We start from the raw sequence: 25,441 nt of genomic DNA, 5'->3' as shown, positions 1-25,441 counted from the left end.
TTAGAAGCAGCAGCATTGACTTTGCGGATTTTCAGTTCCTGAGCTGATCTCAAGGGTACTCCCTTATCTGCTCCACCCATCCAAAATTAAACCAGAATGGCAGTATTGCCCCTCATCATGATTTTCAGCCCAACCCCTTTGACGCACAGCCGTTTTGTCAAAGAGGTTCTTTTTGATATTTCATAGAAACATAGAACCACAGAATGGTTTGCATTGAAAGGGATACAAAAGATCATCTAGTTCCAACCCTTTTGCTGTGGGCAGGAAGACCTTTCACTAGACCAGGTGGTTCAGAACCTCATCAAACCTGACCTTGAACACTTCCAGGGATGGGGCATCCACAATTTCTCTGGGCAACCTGTTCCAGTGTCTCACCACCCTCACAGGAAAGACTTTCTTCTGTTTATTTGATAGTTAAAATTGTATCCAATTCACTCTTCTTACCTGTTTTTGTTTCAAAATTACTTCTGTAATCACAAGATTGATGTTGGCTTTTATGGAAAGTGTAATGTTTTATTTGTTTCACTATGATTACTTCTTAATGGGCTATCTCTGCCTCTCATAGCTCTCAGGGAATTTTTGTGTTAAAACGATGCCTTTGTGTTAAAACAATGCAAAACATGCAACAATACATTATCACAGTTTATTTAACATTATGCTATATTCAGAATGATGGAAGAAATTGTAATGATCTGACATGCATTAAAAATAGCTCTGATTCTCCATTGAGATAGCAGAAAATACCATTAAACCTGTGTCTCAGAGATACAATTCATCAGCATGTCAGTGAAGAAAAATGAAGGAGAATTGCAGCTTAATACCCCAGATGACCTCCATTATATCCCCTTTGAGGAATATGCTCATCTTATTTAGGTAGAAGGGTTGTAGGAGTAATGCTACTGAATTTTATTGGATTTGTGTTTTACTTTGTAGGAAAGCTAAGTAGCAGGTCAATTTGCTTGTCTATTTAGGTATTTTCAGGAGGAGGTGACTGGTTGCTAGCATACCATCTTTCATTAGGCCTTTGCTCTCCGTAAAGTCTCTCAAGTAAATGTAGTGAGGCATATTTGTTTATAGACCATGTAGTGAGGAGTGTTCCTGTATAAAACATGCAGGCTTGATCACATGAGACTTCTCATCAAGCCTTTGCAAACAAATCCAAAGGAGTGTTGAGGGCCAAGAGACAGAGGCTGTGTGTGAAGAGGATGAGATTTGTCTGCTTGTCTGTTAAGAGAGAAATCAGTCTTTATTGGCACTGGTATGCTGCCTTTTTTTTTTGTAGACCTTTTAATTTGAGAGGACATGGGATGTTTCCCAAATTTCATAAGCTGTTTCTACTACTAAAGAAGTAGTAAAGTAGTAGAAGTAGTATAATCCAGATCAATTCCTAAGACATTGCCAAAAAGAAAAGTTTCTTTCCAGTGAGTTAAGTTGCTGGATCACTGTGTAGCTGCATTAATGGATGGCATATAGAAGGGCATGGTATGGAAATGAGGAATAAACACAGCTAATGCAGATGAAGAAAGCACTTCTTGGGGTTGCTTTTCTCCTTTGTTTAATCATGCTAGTTTGTAGCATTTATCCCACGTCAGCCTTAGCCGTTCTTGATTATTTCTTTCACATCCACTGAATCTTTTACGGGGAACCAGTCTTTTTACCTTTAGGAAATTTTTTCTCGTAGTACTGTTTCTGTTCCATATTTCTGTCCATTTTGAGTTTGTTTGAAAAGAGGACCATTAAAATTTACCTATTATGGCTCTGACTTAAAAGACCAAGAACAGTGAAAATATGGCCAGTGTGCTAACTTTGGCTCTGGCTTTATCTCTCAAACATTTGCATAGCTCTATATTTGTGTATTCTTCTGCAGTTAATGGAGATGTCTGTGTATGCAGAGCAAAACCCAGACAAGTTAAGTGGAGATGAAGAATCTTTTGTTTCTTTTGGCAAATAACTTGGATTTTCTTATACATTTGGGCTGTAAGTGATACCGTGATACCCGCTTTGTTGAAGCAAGTGCGCAGTTGTTTGCGGTGGTCTGGCCCTGGTCCTCTCCTCACCTCCAGTTTGTTCAGAGAAGTTTTCAAGCACGAGTGCAGTGGATATGGCAAGGGGAGATGGCACTGGAGAGAGGAAGAGAAGAGCAATGGCTCATGCTGGTGGCTCATGTCAGAAGAGAGTGTGGGTTTTATCAGTGTGGTGTATGTACATATGTATATACCTAATGTGTACATATAGGCACCCATGGGAATTCTGACGCAGTTCTACCAGTTAAAGTCTGAACGTGTTTCTGGTGTAAAATTTCTGACAAATGCCCATTAAACGTTTCTTGGGTCAGTTAATATTCTACAGATGTTTTCCCTTCTGGAAACTCTGTGTGTAAGAGCCCACTGCAGTATTGGTTTAAAGGTACTCTATGTTATGCTCTCATTCATTGCTCAGAGTGGAAATTATTCTCTGGTGTATTCCCACATCTGAGGACCAATGTGTGTTTTGCATTATGAGAAGCATGTAGCTTTTTTTTCCCCTTTAGAAGGAATTGGATATCCAACAGACACCAAATTATCTGACTCTCTACAATTACATTTCTGAGGATGATACACTTCTAGGTTGGCTGCTTTTTAATTCTGTTTTCTTTTTTATTTTGAAAAAATGTTGAGCTTTTTATTTTCACCTACAGAGTGTCAACCAGGGGAGGAATTAGTTCCAGAGAAAATCGTTGTTCATGCTATGTTCTTGCTTGAGAAAAATCTTGAATCTGTCACCTTTGGAAGTTTGTCTGGCCTGACATGAGCAGTGGAAAGCAACAGTGTCTGCAGTGTACAAAATCAGAACAACAGGGGAGTTGTAGATGAGTGATTAGTGGATGAGAGCGTGGTCACTGTGTTAAAAGAGGTTTCCTGCAGCAAGTCCTGCAGGACTAAAAATTTGCACTTTGGGTACATATATGCCAGTAAAGTGCATATATTTCCTGTCTGGAAATGGCAAATCTCGTTATTAGTCCTTATGAAAGTAAAAACAGAGTTATCACTGGACACTTTATTGCTGTCAAAAATTTGTAAGGGAGAAGCACTCCTGTCTGCTTTTCTGCAGGCTGAAAGCTTAGCACCTCTAGGAAGCTAACAGGACACTGGAGTAATTTTATTTTGGTACTCAAAAGTCAATGAATCAGCATGTCTGTTGTCATTTCTGCCTGTTTTCCCAACTTGACTAATAGGTGCTTTATGTAGGCTGGGCTTCAGCTGATAGCTATTTATTCACACACAGCCGTGGTGCAGACTGATGAGCTTATTCCATGAAATGAAAATAAGGAAAGCAGCACTGAAACCCAAACTTCCTCTTTCAATCACCATCCAGTCTAGAGATGAAGATGAGTCGCTCTGCAGGATTTGAATCTGTCCAGTGTTACATATGAATCCTTTGAAGGAAGAGTGTGGTGATGCTCATGGGTATGGCTTGAGAGTGTGCTGACTGGCAGGAGAAAACAAAAGGAGATCTTGCAGTCATCCCTCATCTCTGTGAGGAAGAAAGGTGACTGCAGTACAAGCCTTGGCGTGAATAGTAAAAATTTTAAAAAGATTGAGAGTTCTTAGTGTGATAAAAGGATGCATGATGAGAACAGCAAAGGAACATGAAGTTAATCCTGCAGAAAATTTAATGTGACATAATATGTAGTTCAGCAAGGCTCTCTCTTAAGAAATGTACTTGCATGTTTAGCTTGAGTGCTAAAGTCACTCGACTGTGTTTTCATGCATAACATCTGCAAGAGAAAGCAGCACTTACTGTATGAGAGACATAACCTACATTACTTATTAATTTATACTAGATTCAGGTCTTTTCTTGATGCACTGCTGCTTACGTCAGAAACTGTCTTTTACAGAAATGTAATGAGTCAGTCCTTGAATAGAAGTAATCCAGTACATCAAAGTACAGGGGAAGGCAGAGGTAAAGAGCTATTCACCGTTGTTCTTTGCTGTTGGAATAGTGTTTGGAAAAGAAGGCAGCTGAGAAGGGAAGGGCAGAAACCACCGTACCAATGTGAACCTGTTAATTATTTGTTAACAATAGTAAAGTTGGTGAGTGTGGTCAGGAGGCAGACACGGTAGGGTTAAGAAAGGCTGGAGATGCTGCTACCCACCCCCCTCTGGCTTCATAGTAAATATACTGGGTGAAAGCATACCTGTGGAAAACGAGTTAGACCAGTAGATGGGTAGTTTTGTGGGTTTGCACTTCAAGAAGATGGAGCATCTCTCTTAAAAAGACATGCTGGGAGAGTTGTTCTGCCTGGAGAAGAGAAAGCTCTGGAGGGTGCTTGGAGCAGCCTTCCAGTACACAAATAGGGCTACAAGAGAGCTGGAAAGGAACTTTATACAAGCACATGTAGTGACAGGACAAGGGACAATAGTTTAAACTGAAAGAGGGTAGGTTTAGATTGGACATAAGGAAGAAATTCTTTACTGTGAGGGTCAAGAGGCACTGGCACAGGTTGTTCAAAGAAGCTGTGGATGCTTCATCCCTGGAAGTGTCCAAGGCTGGGTTGGATGGGGCTTTGGGCAGCCTGGTCTAGTGGAAAGTGTCCCTGCCCATGATAGGGGATTAGAACTACATGAGCTTAAAGGTCCCTTCCAACCCAAACCAATCTGTGGTTCTGTGGAAATGACGCAGTATTACCCCCTGTCCATGAGATAAAAGCTATTAAAGTACTTCAGTGCAGGCTGAAGAAATCCAGGTTATTTTTCAGTCAAATTTACAGGAGCTGCATTTTTGTGGGCTTCTTTATTTGTGAAATTGCCTCTTGGCAGAGTTAATTGGGGTGAAAATAAGACCCTGAAAAGGCAGCACTGCTGCTGATTTCCACAGATGCTTTCATTGCCATTGCAGTGTACTGGGTTCATTCCTCAGCTGGGCCTCCATCTCTGATAGTATCAGTAATTGTGCTGATTAACACCAAAAATGTATTTATAGAAGGTTTCACAGGTATCTCTGTTACATTTCATATGGGCAACACTATGAAAAATAAATTATTCTTGTGATTGTTTATGGTGGCTTACTTTAGTGCTGGAACATCATTAAGTTCTTCATAAATACTGTCTTTAACTGAGAGGTTTCAAACAGAAACAGGATTTTCCATTTTATTATAAAGGAGGCAGTTGACTGCACTTTGTCTGTTTCTTTCCCTTTTCCTGAACCAGTAGCTGGAGTTGTATCTTCCTCAGAGGATTTATTTTATCCCATATCTCCTTGACCTTAATATAGCTGCAAAAATCTCTGGCCTAAATGGAAATAGGTATGACTCTGCTCCAGTACAGGAAAATAATCCCAAACCACAATTATTAAATAAAGATCACTGAGGAAAAGGAAATGGGTCCTTCACTACTATTTTAAAATTGATTAACTATTAGTATGTCTTACTATACTGGACACTAAGATGGGTTGCAGGATTTTTAGAAAGCCTGCTTTGTAAAGCAAGAGAAGAAGTATTGTGAAATCCTTCGCGTATTTAAAGACCTTTCTGATTCATTATTTAAAATTCCCTTCTTTGGGAGCTGAGCATTGGTCTTGGTGGCTTCATTCACTGTAGAGGATTTGTAGCAGTGATAGGTTTGTCTCTGTAAGTTTGCAGCCTTACGTCAGCAATAATGTACATCAGGCAGCATGAAGTAAGTACCAGGAACTGTTTACTGGAATAGATAGGCATTAGAATGTTAGTGAACTTCATTAGTGTGTTTTGGGGCTGGTATGTTCTGCATGGAAACATGTTCTTCATGCTTCTGTGTTTCACAGGGATTGCCTGATAATGCCTTGATGCACAGATGCATGTGATAGAGCAGCCACATTATTTCATCTTCCTGTGTCCCTCCTTTTCATTGTGGTGTCCCGGTGTCTTTCAGTGCTACATTCAGATGTGATGGGGTTTATTTTCTTATGGTTCTTGCTTAGCTGTATGAGGGCATGGAAATACCTGCTCAAGGAGAACAAGCAAGACTTTTGAGAAAGTGGGGCTTGATAAGGAAAGATGCATATTAAATAAGATTACTGCTAAAATGTTAATTTCCTTCTTCATATATGCACATCTGAGAAGAGCACACAACTCTCCTTGCTGTGTATGCTCTGTGTGTGTGTTTACATAACACACACTGCCTTAGGAAATGCCTGTAGAGCTGCATTAGGCTCCACTGTTTCAAAGTATGTCTTTGTGATCCTGTCCTCCTCCTTTCTCTCACTGCCTCGACAGAGAAAAGGAAAACCTTATGTAAAGCTGTCATAAAAAAGAAAATTCTTACTGTAATGTTAGCACTAGGGGTATTACTTCAAATAATAACCACATCCTCTGTGGGTTTAATGATTGTTTCATAGTAGTTATTCTTCTTTAATTATTTTCATATAACAGTCCCAGGTAAATATTATTAGTGACGTTTTTTTCAAAGATACATGCGGCTACAGAGTAAGGGAGTTGTAATTTTCTGTTTCCATTTTTATTAGTTCTTCTATCTTCAGCATTATGACATGTTGATAATATCCAGGCTAACCATAGTAGTCTTCCCTTAATGTGGAAAGACTAAAACTATGTGCAATAAGGATTTCATCACACTTGAGGTTTTAAAGCTTTAAATAAAGGAAGGTATCCTTGCATTTTCCCCCCGCCATTTCTGCTCATACTTCTCTTTATTTTCACCTTTTTTTAAAGGTATCTAATTTGGATGATAGTTCTTGGTACAAAGATAGGGTTGAACAAGGTTATAAAGCTTATTAGTCCTTTAGCTTCCTTCTAGCAAAGTCCTGCACAGCCTCATGTTGCTAATAACAGCAAAGCTGTAGGTTCAATACCTGTACAGGCCATTCATGTTAAGAGTTGTACTTGATGATCCTTATGGGTCCCTTCCAGCTCAGTGATTCTGTGACATAGCAGCCTGCACCTGGGAAACACCATGAGCACTCTGAGGCTTGGGAGTCTTCCTCTGAACAGACAGAAATGGTCATGAAATAGCAGCAGAGGTAGAAACGAAACAGCTCTAAAAGCCTATGTTATTTAGGCACTGCTTGGATTAAGCAGCGTCTAAACTAAAATCTGGCTTTAGATCATTCCAGCTACTTCTTTTTGAGCATTGAGTTCTGTATATTTAATTTTCTGTTGTTCAGTAGGCTTGAAAGAAGCACTGGTATTTAGTGTAATGCACCCAGTCCATTTATATAGTTCTCCCACAAACCATACTAACAGGAAAAGCTGTGGTGGAAAATCCATTTTACTAGATTATTGTTTCTCTGTTCAGTGATATAATGCTTTTGTTTGACAAAAAAACTCTTGGAGAACCTATAAGTCATAGTAAATCATAAAAAGTTCTTGCTATTTTTTCCTCAATAAAAACAGTTAAGTTCTAGTTTCTTCTTTGGACTTCCAAGAAGCTATTGTAGTCTGTGTACTTAAATTACCCTGTTACTGAAATTAGATGGTTAAAGTGCCCTTCATTGATAAGCAGCAGGCCCATCTAGGTGGAGAGAACTTACAAGTGCTTTATATTAGAGACTGATTTTTCTGGTTTATTTTCAACACTTCAGTAGTTAAAGTGATAAAATTCTGTCTCCTCTTATATAAAACAGTTAGCCTCTGAACTTTTAGTTCCAGTAGATACCTTTTATTTTTTTTTATCACAGGATAAAGCTGCCATCTGAGTTATAAAATCAAATACATATCAAGTCCTGGCACTACTTTAGGCATTCTTTCTGCTGTGTTTATGCCTGTAGCTAATGTCTCACTGTGTTTTGGATTATATTTTTTCACTTATTCGGTGATTTAGGCTTTATTGTGTCAAATCAGCAATCAGCTGTTTTGTGGTTTTTTGTATTTTGTTTTTGTTTTTTTTTTTTCTTTTAGGTCATTGGAATTTTGGATGTGTTCACCCCTGATGTAACATTGGAGAAGTTTAATGATTTGTAAGTTCCAGATTGTTTGGTTTTTGGAGCAGAGCATTGTTGCTTGTGTGGGAGGAGAGGTTGTTGCTTTCTAAATAGAGAATTTCAAAATTATTGCTTCATGGACGTTTTTTTCTGAGTTTCATCTTAGTATAGCTCTTATATGCAACTTTGGTGGGCTGGAGTTTTCAGATTGTCATTAGAACTAGTTTCCTGTCTTATAAGGTGTGTACTTCTTTCATCCCTTAGTAAATGACAGTTTAGTGAATTCCCTAATCCACCTTACAAGTACTGATTTCTTGCCCAAAGGCTCAGGTTGCTCAAATGGTAGGACAGTTCTTAACCCAGTCAGGCAGTCTGAAAGTTACCTCTACATGGGATATCTCAGTGGGATCCATCCGAATTCAAGATCAGTTAAAAAGTGCTGGTGCTGCTAATTTTTTTGTGTTTATCTGCATTGAGGTCTGTTGTGCCCCATGACTTTTCCTAGTCAGTGGTCCAAACAGCACCTGATCCAGGTTATTTCTACCACATTTCTCTGACCTTTTGGTGGCCTCTCAGACATGAGATGTTTTAGCATGACTGCTCTTTTATTTATTTACTGCTACAATTCTGGTGAATTAGAGTTGCTAGAGAAACAGTGCTCAGAAATCCTTTTGGCCTTAATGTAGGTTTCCTGTGTAAGCAGAATGTTCTGAATTTCATCTAGGATATTTATATGTTTACTAAACAACCTTGTGTATTTATATGTTAATGAAGAAAGCTGTCTGACAGAAAAATGTAGATAGCTTTGAAGTACAGAAAACATGGAGCATGTGTTCATATTGATTGTTGAGCCAAAAGGAATGTTGTCCATATTGTCTATTGTGCTAGCATTTTATACAGCATATATAATAGAACGCACATGTATGTGATGATCATTGGAGCACTGTGTTTTAAATGAGACCCTAAAACCATCCTCCAGATTTTGCTAGTTCAGTGAGGTGGTCATGACTGCGACATGCATTGCCTTCCACGAATGTCTTAGTTTTCTGTGTAGCCGTCTTTGAAGTATCATGAGGCTTTTGGTTAGTTTCTTTTTGAGCTAGTTCTGATAACTAGCAAATGTCCATAATAAGTGACAGAACTGGGGTAATACCTCTTTAAGACAATCAGGTGAAAACAGATAGGCTTGTGGGTAGGATGATGAATTATTTGGTAAATGGAATGATCTATAATTTAATATTGTAATAGAACTATAACGTACAATTATGTTTAAATTTACGTGACCAAGTTAATCAAGTTAATTTGTTTGGATTTCTTTCCTCTTTTTTTTGTTTTTGCTTTGTTTTAAGCTACCTCGTCATGCCATTTATGGGAACAGACTTGAGTAAGATAATGAAGCATGAGAAATTAACTGAAGATCGAATCCAGTTCCTGGTATATCAGATGTTAAAAGGCTTAAAGGTTTGCCAGTTCTAGTATTTTGATTTCACAGTCTTTTTTCCCAGCAAACTGTTATGGAGAACTGTAAGTACTTATAATTTAATAGCAAGATAAATTTTATCTCACCTAGTATAGTAAAAAATATATGGATAAAATCTAAACCATTATATTAATTTATTATATAAAGTATTTTTTTACAGCTCCTGTAAATCCTGGCTCTTTCAGGTTCTTGTCTTATATTAGATGCTCCAGTCCCAAAGGCATCATCATTAAGCTTCTCTGGCTTTGCTTCAGTGTCTCTCTTTAACTGGGAAGCCCATAGCTGAGCACAGCAGATGTGTTTCACCACAGCTGAGAAAAGGGGAAGGATCATCTTCTTCAAGTTGCTGGCAATCCTCTGCCTAATGCATGAGGCTTTTGGTTGTCTTTGGTGCAAGGCCACAGGTCCTTTTCTGCCAAATGGGTCAATCTCCAGCATTGTCTGGCGCATGGCATTATTCCCTCTCAGGATTTTGTTGAACTTTTGTGGGTTCCTGTCAGCCCATTTTCTTAGCCTGTGGAGGTCTCACTAAAGGGCAGCACAATCATCTGCTGTGTCAACATTATGTATCAGTTCTGCATTGTTTGCTGGGTTGCTGAGGGAGCCTTTGTCCCCTCATCCAGGTCAGTAATGAAAATGTTAAACAGAACTGACTTCAATACTAACCCTAAGGGGGACACTACTGGTGATGGGCCTCCAGCTGGACTTCCTGTCACTGATCACAACTGTTTGATCAAGGAAGTTCTGTCAGCTTTAATCCAGGCAGTTCGGTCACTGTCCATTAACCTAACTCTTACTTCCCCTGTCTCTCAGGGTGTTAGGAGAGTTTCAAAAGCCTTGCTAGAGTCAGGGTAAACAAAACCAATCCAGCTGTCTTATCATAGAAGGCTAACAGGCTATCAGGTGTGATTCTCTTCAAATCCATGTTGACTACTGCCAGTCAGTTCTTTGTCCTTGTAGGTTTTGGAAATGGTTTCCAGAATTACTTGCTTATCACATTGCCAGAGAGTGAGGCGCAGCTGACTGGCCTTCCTTGATCCTCTTCTTCAATACCCTTTTTTACCCAGAGAAATGCTGCAGGAGCATGTTTCCTTGCTAGAACAAGTGAAAAACTCACATGGGACACGCTCTGTGCAAACCGATGATCAGAAGCATACACAGCGAGAGCTGTGCACACTGTTCTCGCAAAGCTGTGTATGCTTCTGATGATCGGTTTGCACTGTGCACAGCCCATTTGAGTTTTTCACTTGTTCTAGCAAGGAAACATGCTCCTGCAGCATTTCTCTGCTTCTATCAGTGATTCCTGAGATTCTGATGCTAGGGTGTCTGTTTTCCATGTTTGCAGCAAGCAGAGCATGTGGGCTGATGTCTGCTTGCTCTCTTTCCATGTTAGAAGCTGTAAAGTTGAACAAGCTCTGCTTTGCGAGAACAGCGCACACAGCTCTCGCTGTGTTTGCTTCTGTTCATGGGTTTGCACTGTGCACAGCCCATGTGAGTTTTTCACTTGTTCTAGCAACACGAGCAGTATTTGCTTTCTTGCGATCATAAGGAGCGTCTCCTGATCACCATGACCATACAATTAAGTGGTCTTACGCTGACATTGGCCAACTTCCCATAGAATTCATCAGTGCATCCCATCAGGGTGTTTGTTTAAATGTTAAATTTGTTTTTGTTTAGATGTTCCCTATCTGATCCTCCTCCGCTGAGGCTTAAGGCTTCTTTCTTCCGGACTTTTCCAGGGACCTATGATATGGCAAATATTACCAGTAAAGATGGATGAAAAGAAGGCATTCAGTACCTTGGCTTTTTCATGCCCCTGGTGCAGTTGTCTGTGTTTTCCCTAGTTTTGTTTTTGCTCCAACTTCGTGTATAGAAGCCATTCACGATGACCTTTGCCGGATTCAGGACAAGAGGGCTTTGCCTTTCCAAATTCCATCTCTGCAAACTTGGGCAGTATTTCCACATTCCTGCATTGGTGACTTGACTCTGCTTCCATCTCATATATGCTTTTTTATGTTTTGGTTATCCTAGGAGTCCTTGCTTCCTGTCACCTTCGCTTGATCTTGACTTCTAGTGTCTGTTTTTATTATGTGCTGATGCTTTACACTGTAAATTTAGGAAAATATTCATAAAAGTCTATAATGGGCCATGTGGATTTGAACTGTGTAGGAAAGCTTCATCTTGTAGCTCTTCCAGTAAGTCTTGGGAAGAATAATGATTTTGATACATCATTTTCTTAAATAAAAAGTATAACCAAATGCCATGTGTAAATTGTTGGTCATGTTCATGCTTTTCTTTTTCTATTCAGATGGTAAGCCTGACTGTTAATCCTCCATTCTGAGAAATAATGTTTATATTCATCTCTGTTTTATCTCTTAGATACTGTGCTTCTGTGGACTGCAGGGCTTACAGCTATAGCAAAACAACGTAATCTTGAATTTTACTGGCTCTCACAAGAATGATTCTAAATACATTAGCTGTCATATACTTTGTATGTTTTTCTTCCTCATCTTTTGCTAAATACTGTTTATTATTGCTACTCCTTTTTTCTACTGTTCAACTTTTAAAAACCAGACTGTGTATATTGAAGTTCATGATCTTACAATACAAAAAGAAGATATTCCTTAAGCTCCCTGTTTTTATCTATAACCTGTATTAATGTGATGTGAAAATGATTCTTGGTCTAGGTTAGTACCACAGTATTTAAATTACTGTGTTTACCTTTTGAGTAGACAAAACAATTTGTAGCCTTTTTATGATCAACATAGCTGTTGATCATAAAAAGGCTACTAATTCCTTACTACTATTTTCTTTTGGTGGCACTATTCCAAGAGGAGAACCTTGATCAAGGTCTGCAGGCTTTTTCCAGGCTCTCCTGCAGTGATGGCTGTTCAATTCCCTTTGCTGCTCTGGAGACACACAGTGTAAGGAGGCTATGGGATGACACTGTCTTAAATTTGAATGTCATTCCTTGGCTGCGGCAGGCACTGTGCAGTTTCGGTTTTACAGTCCTGTAAACACACAGTGTATGGGCAGAATTTCCTCTGTGCTTGTACAGATAAGTGAAGTCAGTGTAGGGATGTGCTTGTGCAGTGGAAATACAGACCTGATTTTCATACAGGAATATCTGGTACATCCATCAGGATGCAGATTCATTCAGATCTATACTTGCATTGCCAAACACTATTAAAAAATAATTAAATAGTGGGACAGCATGCTGTGCCTGGACAAGAACATCAGGAGCAGCAGAACCATCATTCTGTTGTCTCTCAGCACTTAACAGATACAGAAGGGTAAGTAAATTGTTTTACTCCCATCACAAAACATAATAAATAGAGTTTCTTGTTGAGTGTTGCATTATTGATTTCTCTTTGACCCTGCCTTGGATTTTGTTATTTTAGTAGATTTTTGCTCACATAGCCTTTTACATATGCTAAGTAATTCTCCTTTGCATTCTACAGTTGTGCATTTAAGTGCTATAATTCCCATTTTACAAATACAAGAACTAAAATCAGGTAAACTAAAGCCAGGTTTGGGGAAATTTGTTTTATTTAAACTGGAGCAAATTCACCTCTAACCCAGACTTTGAATGTGGAGTTACAATTTTAGTTTTGTAATTAGTTCCCTAGTCACAAAGCCATGTCCTAATAAGTGTTGTCTCAAGGACTGTGTAAGTGGAGTGGTCTGTTTAAGTTGCAGGTAACTGTCTGGGAAGCAGATTTCCAGGAGGGGCATGCTATTCACCAGGGATGAAAAACATCATTTGTGCTAACTTTACTGGCAAGCAATATATGAACTGTAAATAATTAGCTTAAGTTGAGTGTTGTGGAAAGGATGAATAATTTAATTCCAGTGAAATGGCTTAGAAACATATTTTGGTCCTAGTGACGTACACCATATGACAGAGGCCAGCAGAGCAGAACTTGTGGCCCCAAGGGTTGAGGCTGAAGTCTGTTGGATCAGTAAATGTGGAAAACAAATGGAGCAACTGTGTGTGGTTGACATACATGGGAAGAAAACAGAGCAGGAATTTGAGGATATATTATGGCAAGGTTTGTTTGTTAGTGAAGGCTGCAAGGGTGACTTCTGTGAGAAGACACTGGGAACTGCCTCCACATTGAGCAAAGTTCCAGCCAGCTCCAAGGCTGGAGCAGACCTGCTGCTGGCTAAAGCCTTCCCGTGAGCAATATCCATGGCATGTCTGTGGTAATGGATTTGAGGGGTAAAAAATGCTGTGCAGCAGCTGTGAGAGGGGCGTGAGAAAATGTGAAGCAACCCTGCGGGCACCAGGGTCAGTGAGGACAGAGGGGGAGAAGATGCTACAGGTGCTGGGGTAGAGATTTCCCTGCAGGCCATGAAGACCACGGTGGCACAGGTTGCTCCTCTGCAACACATGGAGGACCGTGACAGAGCAGATACCCACACAGCAGCCATGGAGGACCCCATGCTGGGGCCCAGGGATGTGGCCTAAATGAAGCTGCAGCCCACAGAGAGCCCGTGCTGGAGCAGGCCCCTGGCAGGTTTTGTGGCAAGACTTGTGGCCCATGGGGGACCCACACTGGAGCAGTCCACTCCTGAAGGACTGCATCCTGTGTAAAGAACACATGCTGAAAGAGCCCATGAAGGACTGTCTCCTGCGGGAGGGACATAAAAATAAAAGCAGTTACATGGCAACCAGCAGGGATGCTGAGATACTAACTGATAGATCTTCTGTAAGAAGTGGTTTACCTGAGCAGTTTCTTACCCCGTGTTTTTGAGAGCACAGCTGTACTTACCTCAAAACTACCAGCAGGAAATAAAATATTACTCAGCCACTAGACTGTTTTGTCATTTATTGTTACACAGCAAACTCTGGAGAACAGTCTTTACTGTGTCTGTTGTATCAAATTTTGGATTCTCATTGAACCATTTCAGCCAGAAGTACACACCTAGCTGGAAATATTTTTAAGAAATAGGAAGGATCCAGTGTTTGAGGCACATTCTTGTAGCCCTGTCTGTGCTAGGAAATGTGTTAAGCTGAAAGCAGTGTTGCTGGCATGCCAACAAAAAAAATAAAGAGTCAGTAATTTATTTATTCTTTTACAGATAACAGTAAGTTAGATGTTTAAGAAAGGGTTAGCCAAGTTTTGCATGGAAGTCTTGTATTTTTTAAGGTTTCCTTTACCTGATTCAAAGACAGCTCATCTGTGTTTACTTGGATTGCTTTTTTGGTGGGGCATGGGGAAAAACACTTAGCTAGGGCTCAGTAGAGGCATTATAAGGGAAAAATGCTTGCAACACTTGGGAAGGGGGAGCATGCCATTGGAGATCTTTGTGGTAAAATTCACTCAGCTTCTCAAGCTTAGCCTCTCATTTGTATGATGACTTTGGTTTTCACCTTTTCACTTTGATGGAGTCTATCCTAAAGGGGGGTTTTTCGGTGTTAAAGATGTAACCTGCAATATGCATTTGTTCTTTGTAAAGTATATAAGAACTTTATGGTATCTGTATTTATGTCTGGTCACAGGCAAGAAGGCTGTTCATAACTTTTGTCACATTGCATATTCTACTGTAACAGCCTGTTTACATATGACAGTGTAGGAACAACACTGCACGACTGATACACTGTGAAGGGATAAGGGAGATATTTGCTAAACCCTCAGCTGTGTTTCCTTGCAGGTTTCTTTTCTGCATTCTATCTGTAGGCTGGTTCTGGATTGGCTGTATACAAAGGGCTCAACAGCCTTGATTTTAAAAACGCCTATATAAATTGAGGTCAAAACTGAGTTAATGAAAATTTATATCAATTCTTCAGCTTTTGCTCTGCAAGTCTGTACAGTTCTTTTTTGTCAGTTCTTATCATTTTACTGTCTTTTTTTCTACAGAGAATGAAATACTAATTTTCTTTCTTTGGTGAGCCATGTAATTTATCAGAATTCAATGTGATGTGACACCACTTAAAAACAATGACGTGCCTCTCCTTTGTCTGTTTCCTAATTGGGCCTTAGTCTGGCATTAAATTTTAGTTAAGTGTGAGCTTGCATCTTTGGAGGGCTTCCATAATTTCTTTGTTGTTGTTGTTGTTTGACAGAAAAGCTGTGTATTGTCAAAGAGTACAGAAGGCAAGCTAAACATGAATGTCTGTATCTGTAGTTGGAAAGAGACTGGGGCTTTCAGTCTTGGGTCCCTGTTCTGCAGGAATGCCAGTTGGGCTCCTGTTCATAGAGGTCTGGGGGAGGTGGCTGTCTGTCCTCTCTCTTTATTCATAGTGCTTGAGAAGGGACAGACAGCTCTTGGGCCATACAAACACCTGTTCAAGGTTCTTTTACTATACTTACAGTAAGATGTGCCTACTCTAGTTCTCTCTTCTTCTCATCTGTATTTACTGCCTTTTTTTCACATTTATGCTGGATTTTTTCTGCCTCTATGTTTTCCCTTCCCTCTCTGATTCATTTCCTCTTCAGTTTTTACTTCCCTGCCAAGATGCTTTTCATTTTCATTTTGCATGTTGCCTAGAACACATTCTCCTGAGTCTTGTCTAAATCCCTTTTGAGTAGCTTTTTATTTTGTGTAGAGATTACATATAAAGAAAAGAATGCTTAAAATTTAGATGATTGTTGGCTGACTTCCTAGCATGAACTGAATCTTTCATTCCAGGATTTATGTGTGCTACCAAAAATTGTCTTTAGGTTAATGCACAGAGCTCCCATGCTCCAAGGCACTTCACTTGTGTTAACTGGGTTCTTGCATCAAATATAGTTCAGGTGAAGTGGTAAAAACATTGTGAAGGATATGTCTTCTCTGTTCTGAATTGTCTGCCATGTTAAGAATGAAAAATCTGTCAATAATTTAATAAGTAGAACCAGTAAGAACAGGACCCCGTTTCAGAAGGCTATTGAACAGAAATGGAAAACCTTCTGAATGACGACTGGCCTAGCTCCAGTGTTGCTACCTGCCAGGAGATTATGAAATGCAGTTAAAAAAATACTGCTATTGTTAAAGAAACACTGTAGCACAGCAACAGTATGTCAGCTTCTGAAAAGGCTGATGTGTGCATTACCATCAAGAATAACTGCTATTTCATGTATTCTCAGTTGTGTTACATTAAGCGTTCAGAAAACATAGGAGCTTTCCCCAAAGTGATAATATGACAGTGGTGCTGTGAACGCTCGTAAAACCTTCAGTGGGGTGAGAATGCCAGCAAAACCATACTTTTCCCCCAAACAGGTGAGACTTATTTTAACTGAAACTGTGAAAGGTGCAGACCTTTAAATTCCTGTTTGTACATTCCACATTCTTAGGTGCCAAATGACTGGGTCTGCCAGCTATTTCTTTTCTGTGTACAGTCTTAGCAGCAAAAACCGACTATAGAATATTTTAAGCATCTGTTCCAGAAAAATCAAGAGGCTTCCGTTAGAAGATATTGCAATAATTTAGAATTCAAGTAAACATTGTGATGTCCTTGATCATGATAACTATAACAGAGGACATCTTTTTCTTAATTTATTGGGAGTTTAGCTATTTACAGTTACATTTTTGGTTTGGGTTTGTTTTGGATTTTTTTAAGTGCATATGGTCTCCATGTACAATTGACAAACTTCCTCCCAATTCACTTCATGCACATCCATGACAGATAAAACGTTTTGTAGTTTTTTGTTTGCTGTAGCAGTTTTACAGCCAGCATTCTGTGAAGCAGCCGTGTGCCCTCAATGTCTTGTGTCAGCCCCAGGAAATCCTGTGCAGGGCTTTGGCATTTCCTATGGGTGATGTTAAACCTTGCCCAATCTGCAAGTAATCTGCAGCAGGAACTGGTCTACTGCAGATGCCAAGACAGGCCTGGGCTCTGGCACAGCAGTCAGTAGTGTGACTGTGCAGCAGCAGGGTCCTACCATGGCCTGGGATGGATTGGTAAAACCCTGGATTGGTGAAGTTTGGGCACAGTTTTCCCCCACTCCCTCTTTTCAGAACCTATGAAACCACAGCTGATGGTGGCCAGTCAGGTATAAGAGAGGACTAACTGAAAGATTTTTTCAGTCACTGCTTTAAAAACTTGGCACCTTAAATACAGATCTTGTGCTGCTTTGGTTGTATGGGTTTTGTTTTAAGCTCAGAAATTTAAGTCTGAAAGGCACATTGGTTCTGTCAGAAGAAGCTGGGTTTTGTTCTGTAGCTTTGCTTGCTTTGTTTTGGTGTTTCTCATCAGTTGGATTATAAGGAGCCTTTGCAGAGAGACTGTTGCATTTGTGAGGTTAATTGCCCATCCTGAGGGCTGCTGGAGAAGATGGTCATTGCTGTGGCTGATTTGCAATTATCCTGCAAAGTTCCTTTCTTCTGTTTTCCGTGATGTTATGCTGACTGTTCCTGGTTGGTCTTCTCTGGCTCTGCCAGCTAGTTCCCAGCGACTCTGTTGCCACTTGTCCCATTCTTTAGGGTGGAATAAAATAAAAATTCTTCAGGTGAAGCTGGAGGATTTGCATCTTACTAATCTTTTCTCAAGTCTTTTTGTTTAAAAGCTTCAACTGTTCTCGTGTTCCTTAGCATCACTGGTATGGTCTGTGGGGGTTTCAGATTAGTTCCCCACACCTGTAGGGACTAGCACATCCCACGTTGCTCTTGAAAACCATGTCCTCTGTTCAGAATAGCTTTCTGCATTTCATTCCTTGCAAGAGATGCATATATCTGAACTAGTTACTAGAAGTTCCCTTTATTGACTGTGCTGAAAATAGTCTCTTCTTGGGTATCATTCAGCTGGTGAGAGAAACTGCATACCTCAGTGAGGAGCATTTGGTGGCAGTCATGGGTTCAGACATCTGTATTTTATCAGGTGTCATCCCAAAAGAACTAGTCTTGGGTGTTTAGTTTGTTGGTTTGGCTTTTGTGAGCCCTTAAATAGATCACTGAATGGATGATGAAAATATTCAAGTAAAGAGAATGTCTTTGATTTTGACCTTTCTATTTTCCATTGAGGAAATGCTGAAACATGTAGCAAGAATTCTCAGATAAGACCTTGACTGGCCTTCATCCCAGTTTTTAATGATGTCTTAAAAGCCAGTGCTGCTGAAGCACATGAATCTAAACTATGATGGCACACCAGAGACACCTATTGCAGGAGAGCACTTCTGGTATATAAAATAGCATGTTTCATTCTGAGATATATAGATATAGATATATAGATATCGGTTGCAGTACTCAAACTGATTTAGTGATTTCTCATTATTGGGGGAGGGAAAGGACAAAATGCTAGTATAATTATCTGAACATTAAAACCATAGCTAAACTGATCTTCTGTGTAATCAATAAACATTTTCTAATTACAGTTTAATTTAGCACCATGAAAAAGTACTTTCTCTCATACCTCAGGCAACTTTTAAACTCAGGACCTCAACTAAAAAAAATACTTTCTCTTTTTCCAGTATATTCACTCATCAGGCATAATTCACAGGGTAAGTGGAAAAACAAGAAAGATGTTTCTATTTTGATAATGTGAGTGATGTTTGTGTTTAAGCATGCTTATAAATATGCCTGAAATTCTGTTTATAGGTTTTCTCCGTTTTTAGGTGCCTTTGATTTCTTCTTAAATGATAACAAAAGGTGCCATGGCTGTCTCAGTGTAAGCTGGGCACTCAAGTTGCACTGAATACAGCTTAGATTGGGGGTTCCTAGATTACTTTTTGAAGTTGAGTTGTAAGTCTCCACAAGAGCAAATAGTGTCTAAATTGAGATGGATAAGAGCTTTTTCTGGTTGTGTGGTTTTGTTTTGGTTTTGGTTGTTTGCTTGCTTTTTTTGTTTTGTTCTTGGGTTTTTTGTTGTTTTGTTTTGGGTGGTAGGTTTTTTGGGGTTTTTTTTTGTTTTTGTTTGTTTTGTTTTGTTTTTTGTTTTTTAATGAAGATTAACCTTTTAAAAACAATGCTGAGGTTTTCTTTAAACCTTATATTAGTGTTCAAAGTTTTGAGGAACTGTAGAAACTGAAAAAAAAGTCCAAAATTATAGAGACTTAAGAACCTCAATTTTTTTCTGAGATAAATTAAGCATTTGTTTCTTTTTGATTCCCTTGTCTGTATAAAGTCCATTTAAAATCAATTCTGTACTGTGAAGGAAGAGTTCTTAATGATGCCTTCATAGTACCAAGCAGCATATCTTGGTACCAAGATACCAAAACTGTGTTAGAACAGTAGAAATTTCCATTTTCAATAAAGTATCAGGAGCATCATAGAAAATGCACATTGGATAGTAGCTTTAATCTGGACGTGGAAACTTCACAAACTGACAAAATAATGTAAGATATTTTTATTTTTATTTTTATTTTTGCAACTGCTGGGATCATGATCTAAACCTACCATTGCTTAGTTTTCTTCTAAGGTCTCTCTTGATGACCCTTGAGCTTCTTGGTTTCATTACGGTTTTTTGCATCAAATTGTTTCTCTCCAAGGCCCCTCTGATGTTAAAAGATCTTTGTATAAAACAGGTGGATCCCTATTAAAAAGTTCAGAGAGAAGATGCTTCTAAAGATTTTGTGCTAAAGAGTATCAAAACAAAGGTTTGAAAAAGCTGAAGGAAAATATATTTCTTATTACATATGTCTGAGTAACTGATGTTGCAATATCATCTTAGTCCTTGCCAATACTCTTCCCTTTGCTAAACTTTACAACTGTGGAAGATCAGTAGAAGTCTCTAAGGTGGCTTAAGAGACTTAAGGAAATAATTTTTTCATGTTGCAGTTGTATCGACTTTCTTAGGAAATTGATTTTTTTCCACAGAAGAGAGGATAGCGTTTTATGTAAAATCTTGTTTGATTCCTTCAGTACTCCTTCTAAGTCTGTCAGGGTAAGAAACCTTTATAATGCATTTTTTGATATGCAATGTGTACAGTCCAGAACTATATATGTGAATTGTTAACCTTGTGGTGACAGTATTAAATGCAACAAATTTTTGTCCAAACCCCTCTCATTGAAAAATTAGTGGATTTCTTCACTGGCAAGTATTTTACTGGCTTCTATCGGGGGAAAAAAAATTCTTGTGGGGGAAACATACTGGAAAAAAGCCAAACATATGCAAGTTTGCATTCTTGTTTGTGTTATTTGTTATGACAGCATTTTACTTGTTGCTGTTCAAAATAGTTACATCATAACTATAAAACCAGAAAGAAAGAAGGAAAGACAGCAAGAAAGAGTACTTTATTATCTTAGAGTAAAATTTTAAAAAACCATTCATTTAAAATCTGGTTGCAGGATCTAAAGCCTGGAAACCTGGCAGTAAATGAAGACTGTGAATTGAAGGTAAGGTATGTTTATTTGAACAAACAAATCAGATGTGTTAGATGACAGAAGACAACAGGTGCAGCAGCTGTGGACATGCTGGCTGGTTTCAGGGTTGGGCCAGGCTTTTTGCTCTTGAATCACAATTGGCCTGTACATCCTCACAAAGCAGCAGGGAATTTGAATGGGGCCTTTTGTGCCTGATGTGTAAGGACACATCAGATACAATGCCCAAGGTTTCATCCCTAAAAGAGACATAAGAGTTTATAGGAAAGATTCAGTTATGTGAGAATTTCAACTTTGAATAAATAGAAGATATCTAATTCTACAAGCTGGGAGATACAGAAGATCAAAGGTTCTGAAGGACACCCTTAGCTGAATAAAATAAAAGGTGATGCAAAGCATAACAAAAATATTTTTAGCATGCAACATGCAAACTATATACCTGCATGTAGCCATTATAATACAAATTTTGGTCATTTGAGACTAACCTGAATGTTCCGGGATCCTGTCATTTTAGAATTTTCCTATCTAACACAAAAAGCTTTTCCCTTGTAGGTGGACAAATGGTGAGTGGATCCCAGGGTGACGGGAAAAGAGGGTCTAGAAAAAACAGTCGTGTATGGTTGTTTTCCACACCCCCAGCTGTACAATTCCATTTTGAGATGCAGGCCAGGTGTCTCCTGATCTGTATCTACTTATTTAACACTTTTTTTCTGCACACTCTCAAAGTCAGTTTATGCAGGCACAGGATCACATTGCCAGGGATACTGCAGCCATTTCCCCCTGTGTCTGTGCACTCAGCAACTTCCCTTGCATCAGCTCCAGGGATGATGAGACTGTAAACAAGTTGGAACAATTCCTTGAATGGGTAATTAATTAGCTATCAGTTTTTTCACAATGAGCTTTCTGATGCTCATTTTTCCCTCATCTGATGCTCTCAACTCATACATAGGCATCAGAAAAGTGTCACTGAAGGGAAATCACTGCCCTTTCAGTAGTCTCAAAGTTACTAGTTATTTTTTTAGTTACTAAAGCAATTTAGGAAAATTAAGTTTGCTGAATCAAAGGAGTCATATCCTTGAGGAGCTGAGGGAAGTTGGGTCATTCTTTCGTAATTCACAAATTATAAAAAAGATTTTCAGAGGCGCTCTGAAAATTGCTGTGGAAGTGCCAGCTGAAAAGTTGAAGATTAGGGTGTGAGAATAAAAGTTTTCTATGAAGATAGCTGTTGAAACGGTACCAGGTTAAGATTAAGTACAATTAGAATACATTTGTTCCGGAGATTAATTAAAAGTAAATGAAAATAAATCATGAAGTTAAAGCATAATACACAAAAATTCTTGCTGTCATTTTCTACTTCTACAAATCTACAAAACCTAATTGTATTTTAGCTGTTACCAACTTTACATGTCACAAGCTTTGGTAGATAAAATGCCTAAAAGACTGTGACACAATAGACTATACCACATCTGGCTTTGACCTGTTACATAATTTTTTTTTTCTTCACCCTCCCTGCTCTCTTACTGGGAAAGTATAACATGTGGTGAATATTTACAAAAAAAAGTCATATATAAAGGTGTATTTTGCCACTATAAAACTTTGAATCTAGTATATCTTCAGTACCCAAAGAACCCACCTCAATCAAGTGCATTTAGTTGGTATGAATAAAAAAACTGTCTCCATCAGCAGGTAATCAGCAGTTACGGGGAAAACATGGAAATGATATTTCCAGTATGGCAATAAAGATAAGCTGTAACAATTTGTAGTCTTAAGTTGTGAATTGAAATATAAATTTCCTTTTTGGTACTGCTATGATGAAACTATCCTGAAGTACTTTAGAATCCTTAATTGCAGAGAGGATTATAAAAATTACTTTTGGTATAGGAATGCTCAGGTGTCCCTGTTAAAACCCCTGCCCTATCAATAAACATGTGCAGCCTGATTCACATGGCAAACAGTGGCTGTTCATGCAAAGTTTTGTATTTAATTGTCTGTGTATGACCATGATTTATCTTCAATAGAATTTTACTTACCCACACCTCCTGTTTCTTCTTGGAAGCAAAAACTTTCCAATAAATACAAACTGATAGTCATTCCAGGAATGGAATTTTCTTGCTGTTCGCTGCATCTTTTGATGCTCCATACAGGTTGGCCTTCTTAAGGCAAATTTTATAGAAGTTGACAAAAGGCTGTAACATTCATTTTTAATCTTGCTGCTGTACGCATTGCTATATCTAGAGAGAAATACCTGAGAATCTTCAAAATACACTGAATTGTGTATAGCACTTCAAAAAAATTGCACAGATCTTGCATTTCTTATAAAAGGTTTTTCTGTAGTTGATGCTGGAGGTTGGAGAAGACTTGGTGAGACTATTATGGTAATTGCCTACTCTTGTTGCCAATTTTCAGCGTGACCTAGAGGAGGTCTTCCCTTGTATGAGTTACTTATAAAGTAGAAATTACAATACCTTCTTACTTCAGAATATTGTTGGAATAGACTCTTAAACAATTGTGCCACCTGGGATATGAGAGCTGTGGACACTGTCTAAAATAGATGCTGTTCTTTTAGCTGTAGCTTGATACAGTGGTGATTCTGTGGTCAGGGATTTTTTTGCATTAAATGTGCCCGGTATCTTTTTAATTAATAAGTGAATAGTTCATTATTTTCTTTATTGATATTACAGCTTTTGATGGTGCCATAGAAGTATGTAACTTGAAAAAAAGTTATTCCAATCTGTGTGCTACCTCTACCTTGATTTTTGAAATGAGAACAAAACACTGCAATGAGAAAAAGATACAAAAATAAACTAATCTCTGGAGATTGCTCCAGTTTTTTCCTAGTTGTAAAGAACTGAATGAACTAGGTAAGGTGCTGTCTGATCTGAATGTGCTTTGTGCTTCCACTACAGATCCTGGATTTTGGATTGGCAAGGCATACAGACAGTGAGATGACTGGCTATGTGGTTACAAGGTGGTACAGAGCCCCAGAGGTCATACTTAACTGGATGCATTACACTCAGACAGGTCAGTGTCTCTTCAGAAGTATCTTAGCAGAGCCAAGGCATTCACTGAGTCAGGTGATATATAAACAGGACTTTGTTTCTGAAATGAATAATTGGAGGTGGAAATAACAATATAATTATGTAACATTTCCCTTGTAGATAAATTGCAGGTAATTATGTTGTGGTGAGTTTGGGTTTTTTTATGCATGTTTTCTGAGGGTAAAAGAAAGTGCTAAGGTGATGAGAAAAAAAAATTATACAAACATGACAGTCTTGTCTCTGTTCTTGTGTTTCTGTAAAGGTGTGCTGATTTTAATTTGAACAGACAGGGGAAAATGGCAAATGGAGGGAATTCAAATAACACTAAGAAAATTATGAAAGTTTTTGAAAGCATTGAAAATTTACTTCCTATGTGCCTGTTACTGAGAAACTCATTCTGCATATTATGAGATTATCTCCAGCTTGCTCATTAAAAACTCTGGTAGTTTTACCTGTGCTGTTCATCATACTTGGTAAGGCACACATTTATTTTATATCAGGCTATAAAGGTAATTTTTATACTAATTTAAAATGTTTTAAATTAAACTTCATGCACATTAAACAGACAAGTTAATGAGCCTCTTGGTCTTTTTTCAGTTGACATCTGGTCTGTGGGCTGTATAATGGCTGAGATGATAACAGGGAGACCACTGTTCAAGGGAAATGATCGTATCCTTCAGTGAATTTATGTTACTGATGTAAGAAAATTGAGAGGTTATGTGATACAGTAAGTGTGTTCAAAAATGATGAGTATAAATTGAAAGCTTGTAGCTTTCTCATTAAATCATTATTTCATATCTGTACCACTTTTGCACCCTTGCCAGTTTAAACTTGAGTTACTGATTTTTTTCAGTAGAGGTGATATTTGAATCACATCTCAAATCATCAGGTAAAAGACTCTGTGATAATAGAAAAGCCTTTTTTTTTTTCCCAGTGCATGCAATACATGTGGTGATTGTTTAGATACACTAATACTTTTGGACTGATTTTTGTCAAAACAGTACAGAAAGGCCTGATAATACTAGAAAACTCTGCAAAGGATTCAATTGTGTGTTCCCAAATTACAGGATATTTTCTTTGCCTTTTCTAAGAAAAATAGAGAACTTTCATCTTTTATAAATCTTCTGTTCAGTCATTGAATTAAGATTTTTACATTATTCTCCAACAGCAAAGAAATGCATTAGTTTTGCAGGATGTTTAGTTTCATAAGAGTGAAAGAATTTGTTCCTTATTTCTGGTATTCAGATCTGGACCAACTCACAGAAATAATGAAAATAACAGGTACACCAACTCAAGATTTTGTTCAAAAATTGCACAGTCAAGATGTGAGTATTCTGATTTGTCAGTTGGCTTTCCATGTCTTAATTTTCCTTTCAGCCATGCTCAGTTCTTAGACAGGCTGAGGTAATATGTTTTGGCTACTGATATGGCTCCTAATGGTCTTTCTCTGCCTTGACATGATTTGTGCACCCACAATAGCTACTGGAAATGGGGGGTGGAATGACAGAAAACTATCAGAACATTATTTAAATATTTAAGGATTCCTGTGTGTACCATATAAACAGCTGAGCTGATACATGGCAACCTTTATCGTAAAGGTACTGAAGACATGAATATATTTAGAAAACCCAGTTGTTTGTAAATGTCTCTTTCCTGTCCTTATGTTGATGTCCTTTTAGAATCCTGAGGCCCTTAATATAAAGAACCTAAATTTATTCGTTAGCCTAACTGTACAGTTTAAATAGAAAGGAATTACTGTATAGGGTTCACTTCTAGAGATTGCTGTAAA

The 25,441-nt window shown here is 38.5% G+C and overlaps 1 protein-coding gene across 3 annotated transcripts in view; it reads left to right on the top strand.

Annotated features, from left to right (window-relative positions):
- Nucleotides 1-25,441, top strand: part of MAPK12 (mitogen-activated protein kinase 12) — a 34,213-nt gene that overhangs the window by 2,801 nt on the left and 5,971 nt on the right. For 2 of the 3 annotated variants that reach the window (XM_040061505.2, XM_040061508.2), the window contains exons 3-9: nucleotides 7,871-7,929; nucleotides 9,243-9,354; nucleotides 18,766-18,795; nucleotides 20,582-20,629; nucleotides 23,521-23,635; nucleotides 24,250-24,321; nucleotides 24,898-24,977. In XM_040061505.2, coding sequence (XP_039917439.1) covers nucleotides 7,871-7,929; nucleotides 9,243-9,354; nucleotides 18,766-18,795; nucleotides 20,582-20,629; nucleotides 23,521-23,635; nucleotides 24,250-24,321; nucleotides 24,898-24,977 — 516 coding nt within the window. The remainder of the gene's footprint in view (nucleotides 1-7,870; nucleotides 7,930-9,242; nucleotides 9,355-18,765; nucleotides 18,796-20,581; nucleotides 20,630-23,520; nucleotides 23,636-24,249; nucleotides 24,322-24,897; nucleotides 24,978-25,441) is intronic. The other variant, XM_040061506.2, reaches the window with a different exon arrangement.

Source organism: Hirundo rustica, chromosome 4 (assembly GCF_015227805.2).
Source record: "Hirundo rustica isolate bHirRus1 chromosome 4, bHirRus1.pri.v3, whole genome shotgun sequence".
Classification (NCBI taxonomy): domain Eukaryota; kingdom Metazoa; phylum Chordata; class Aves; order Passeriformes; family Hirundinidae; genus Hirundo; species Hirundo rustica.
Note: the sequence above shows the minus strand (reverse complement) of the source record. Positions and strands in the feature narration are given on the sequence as shown.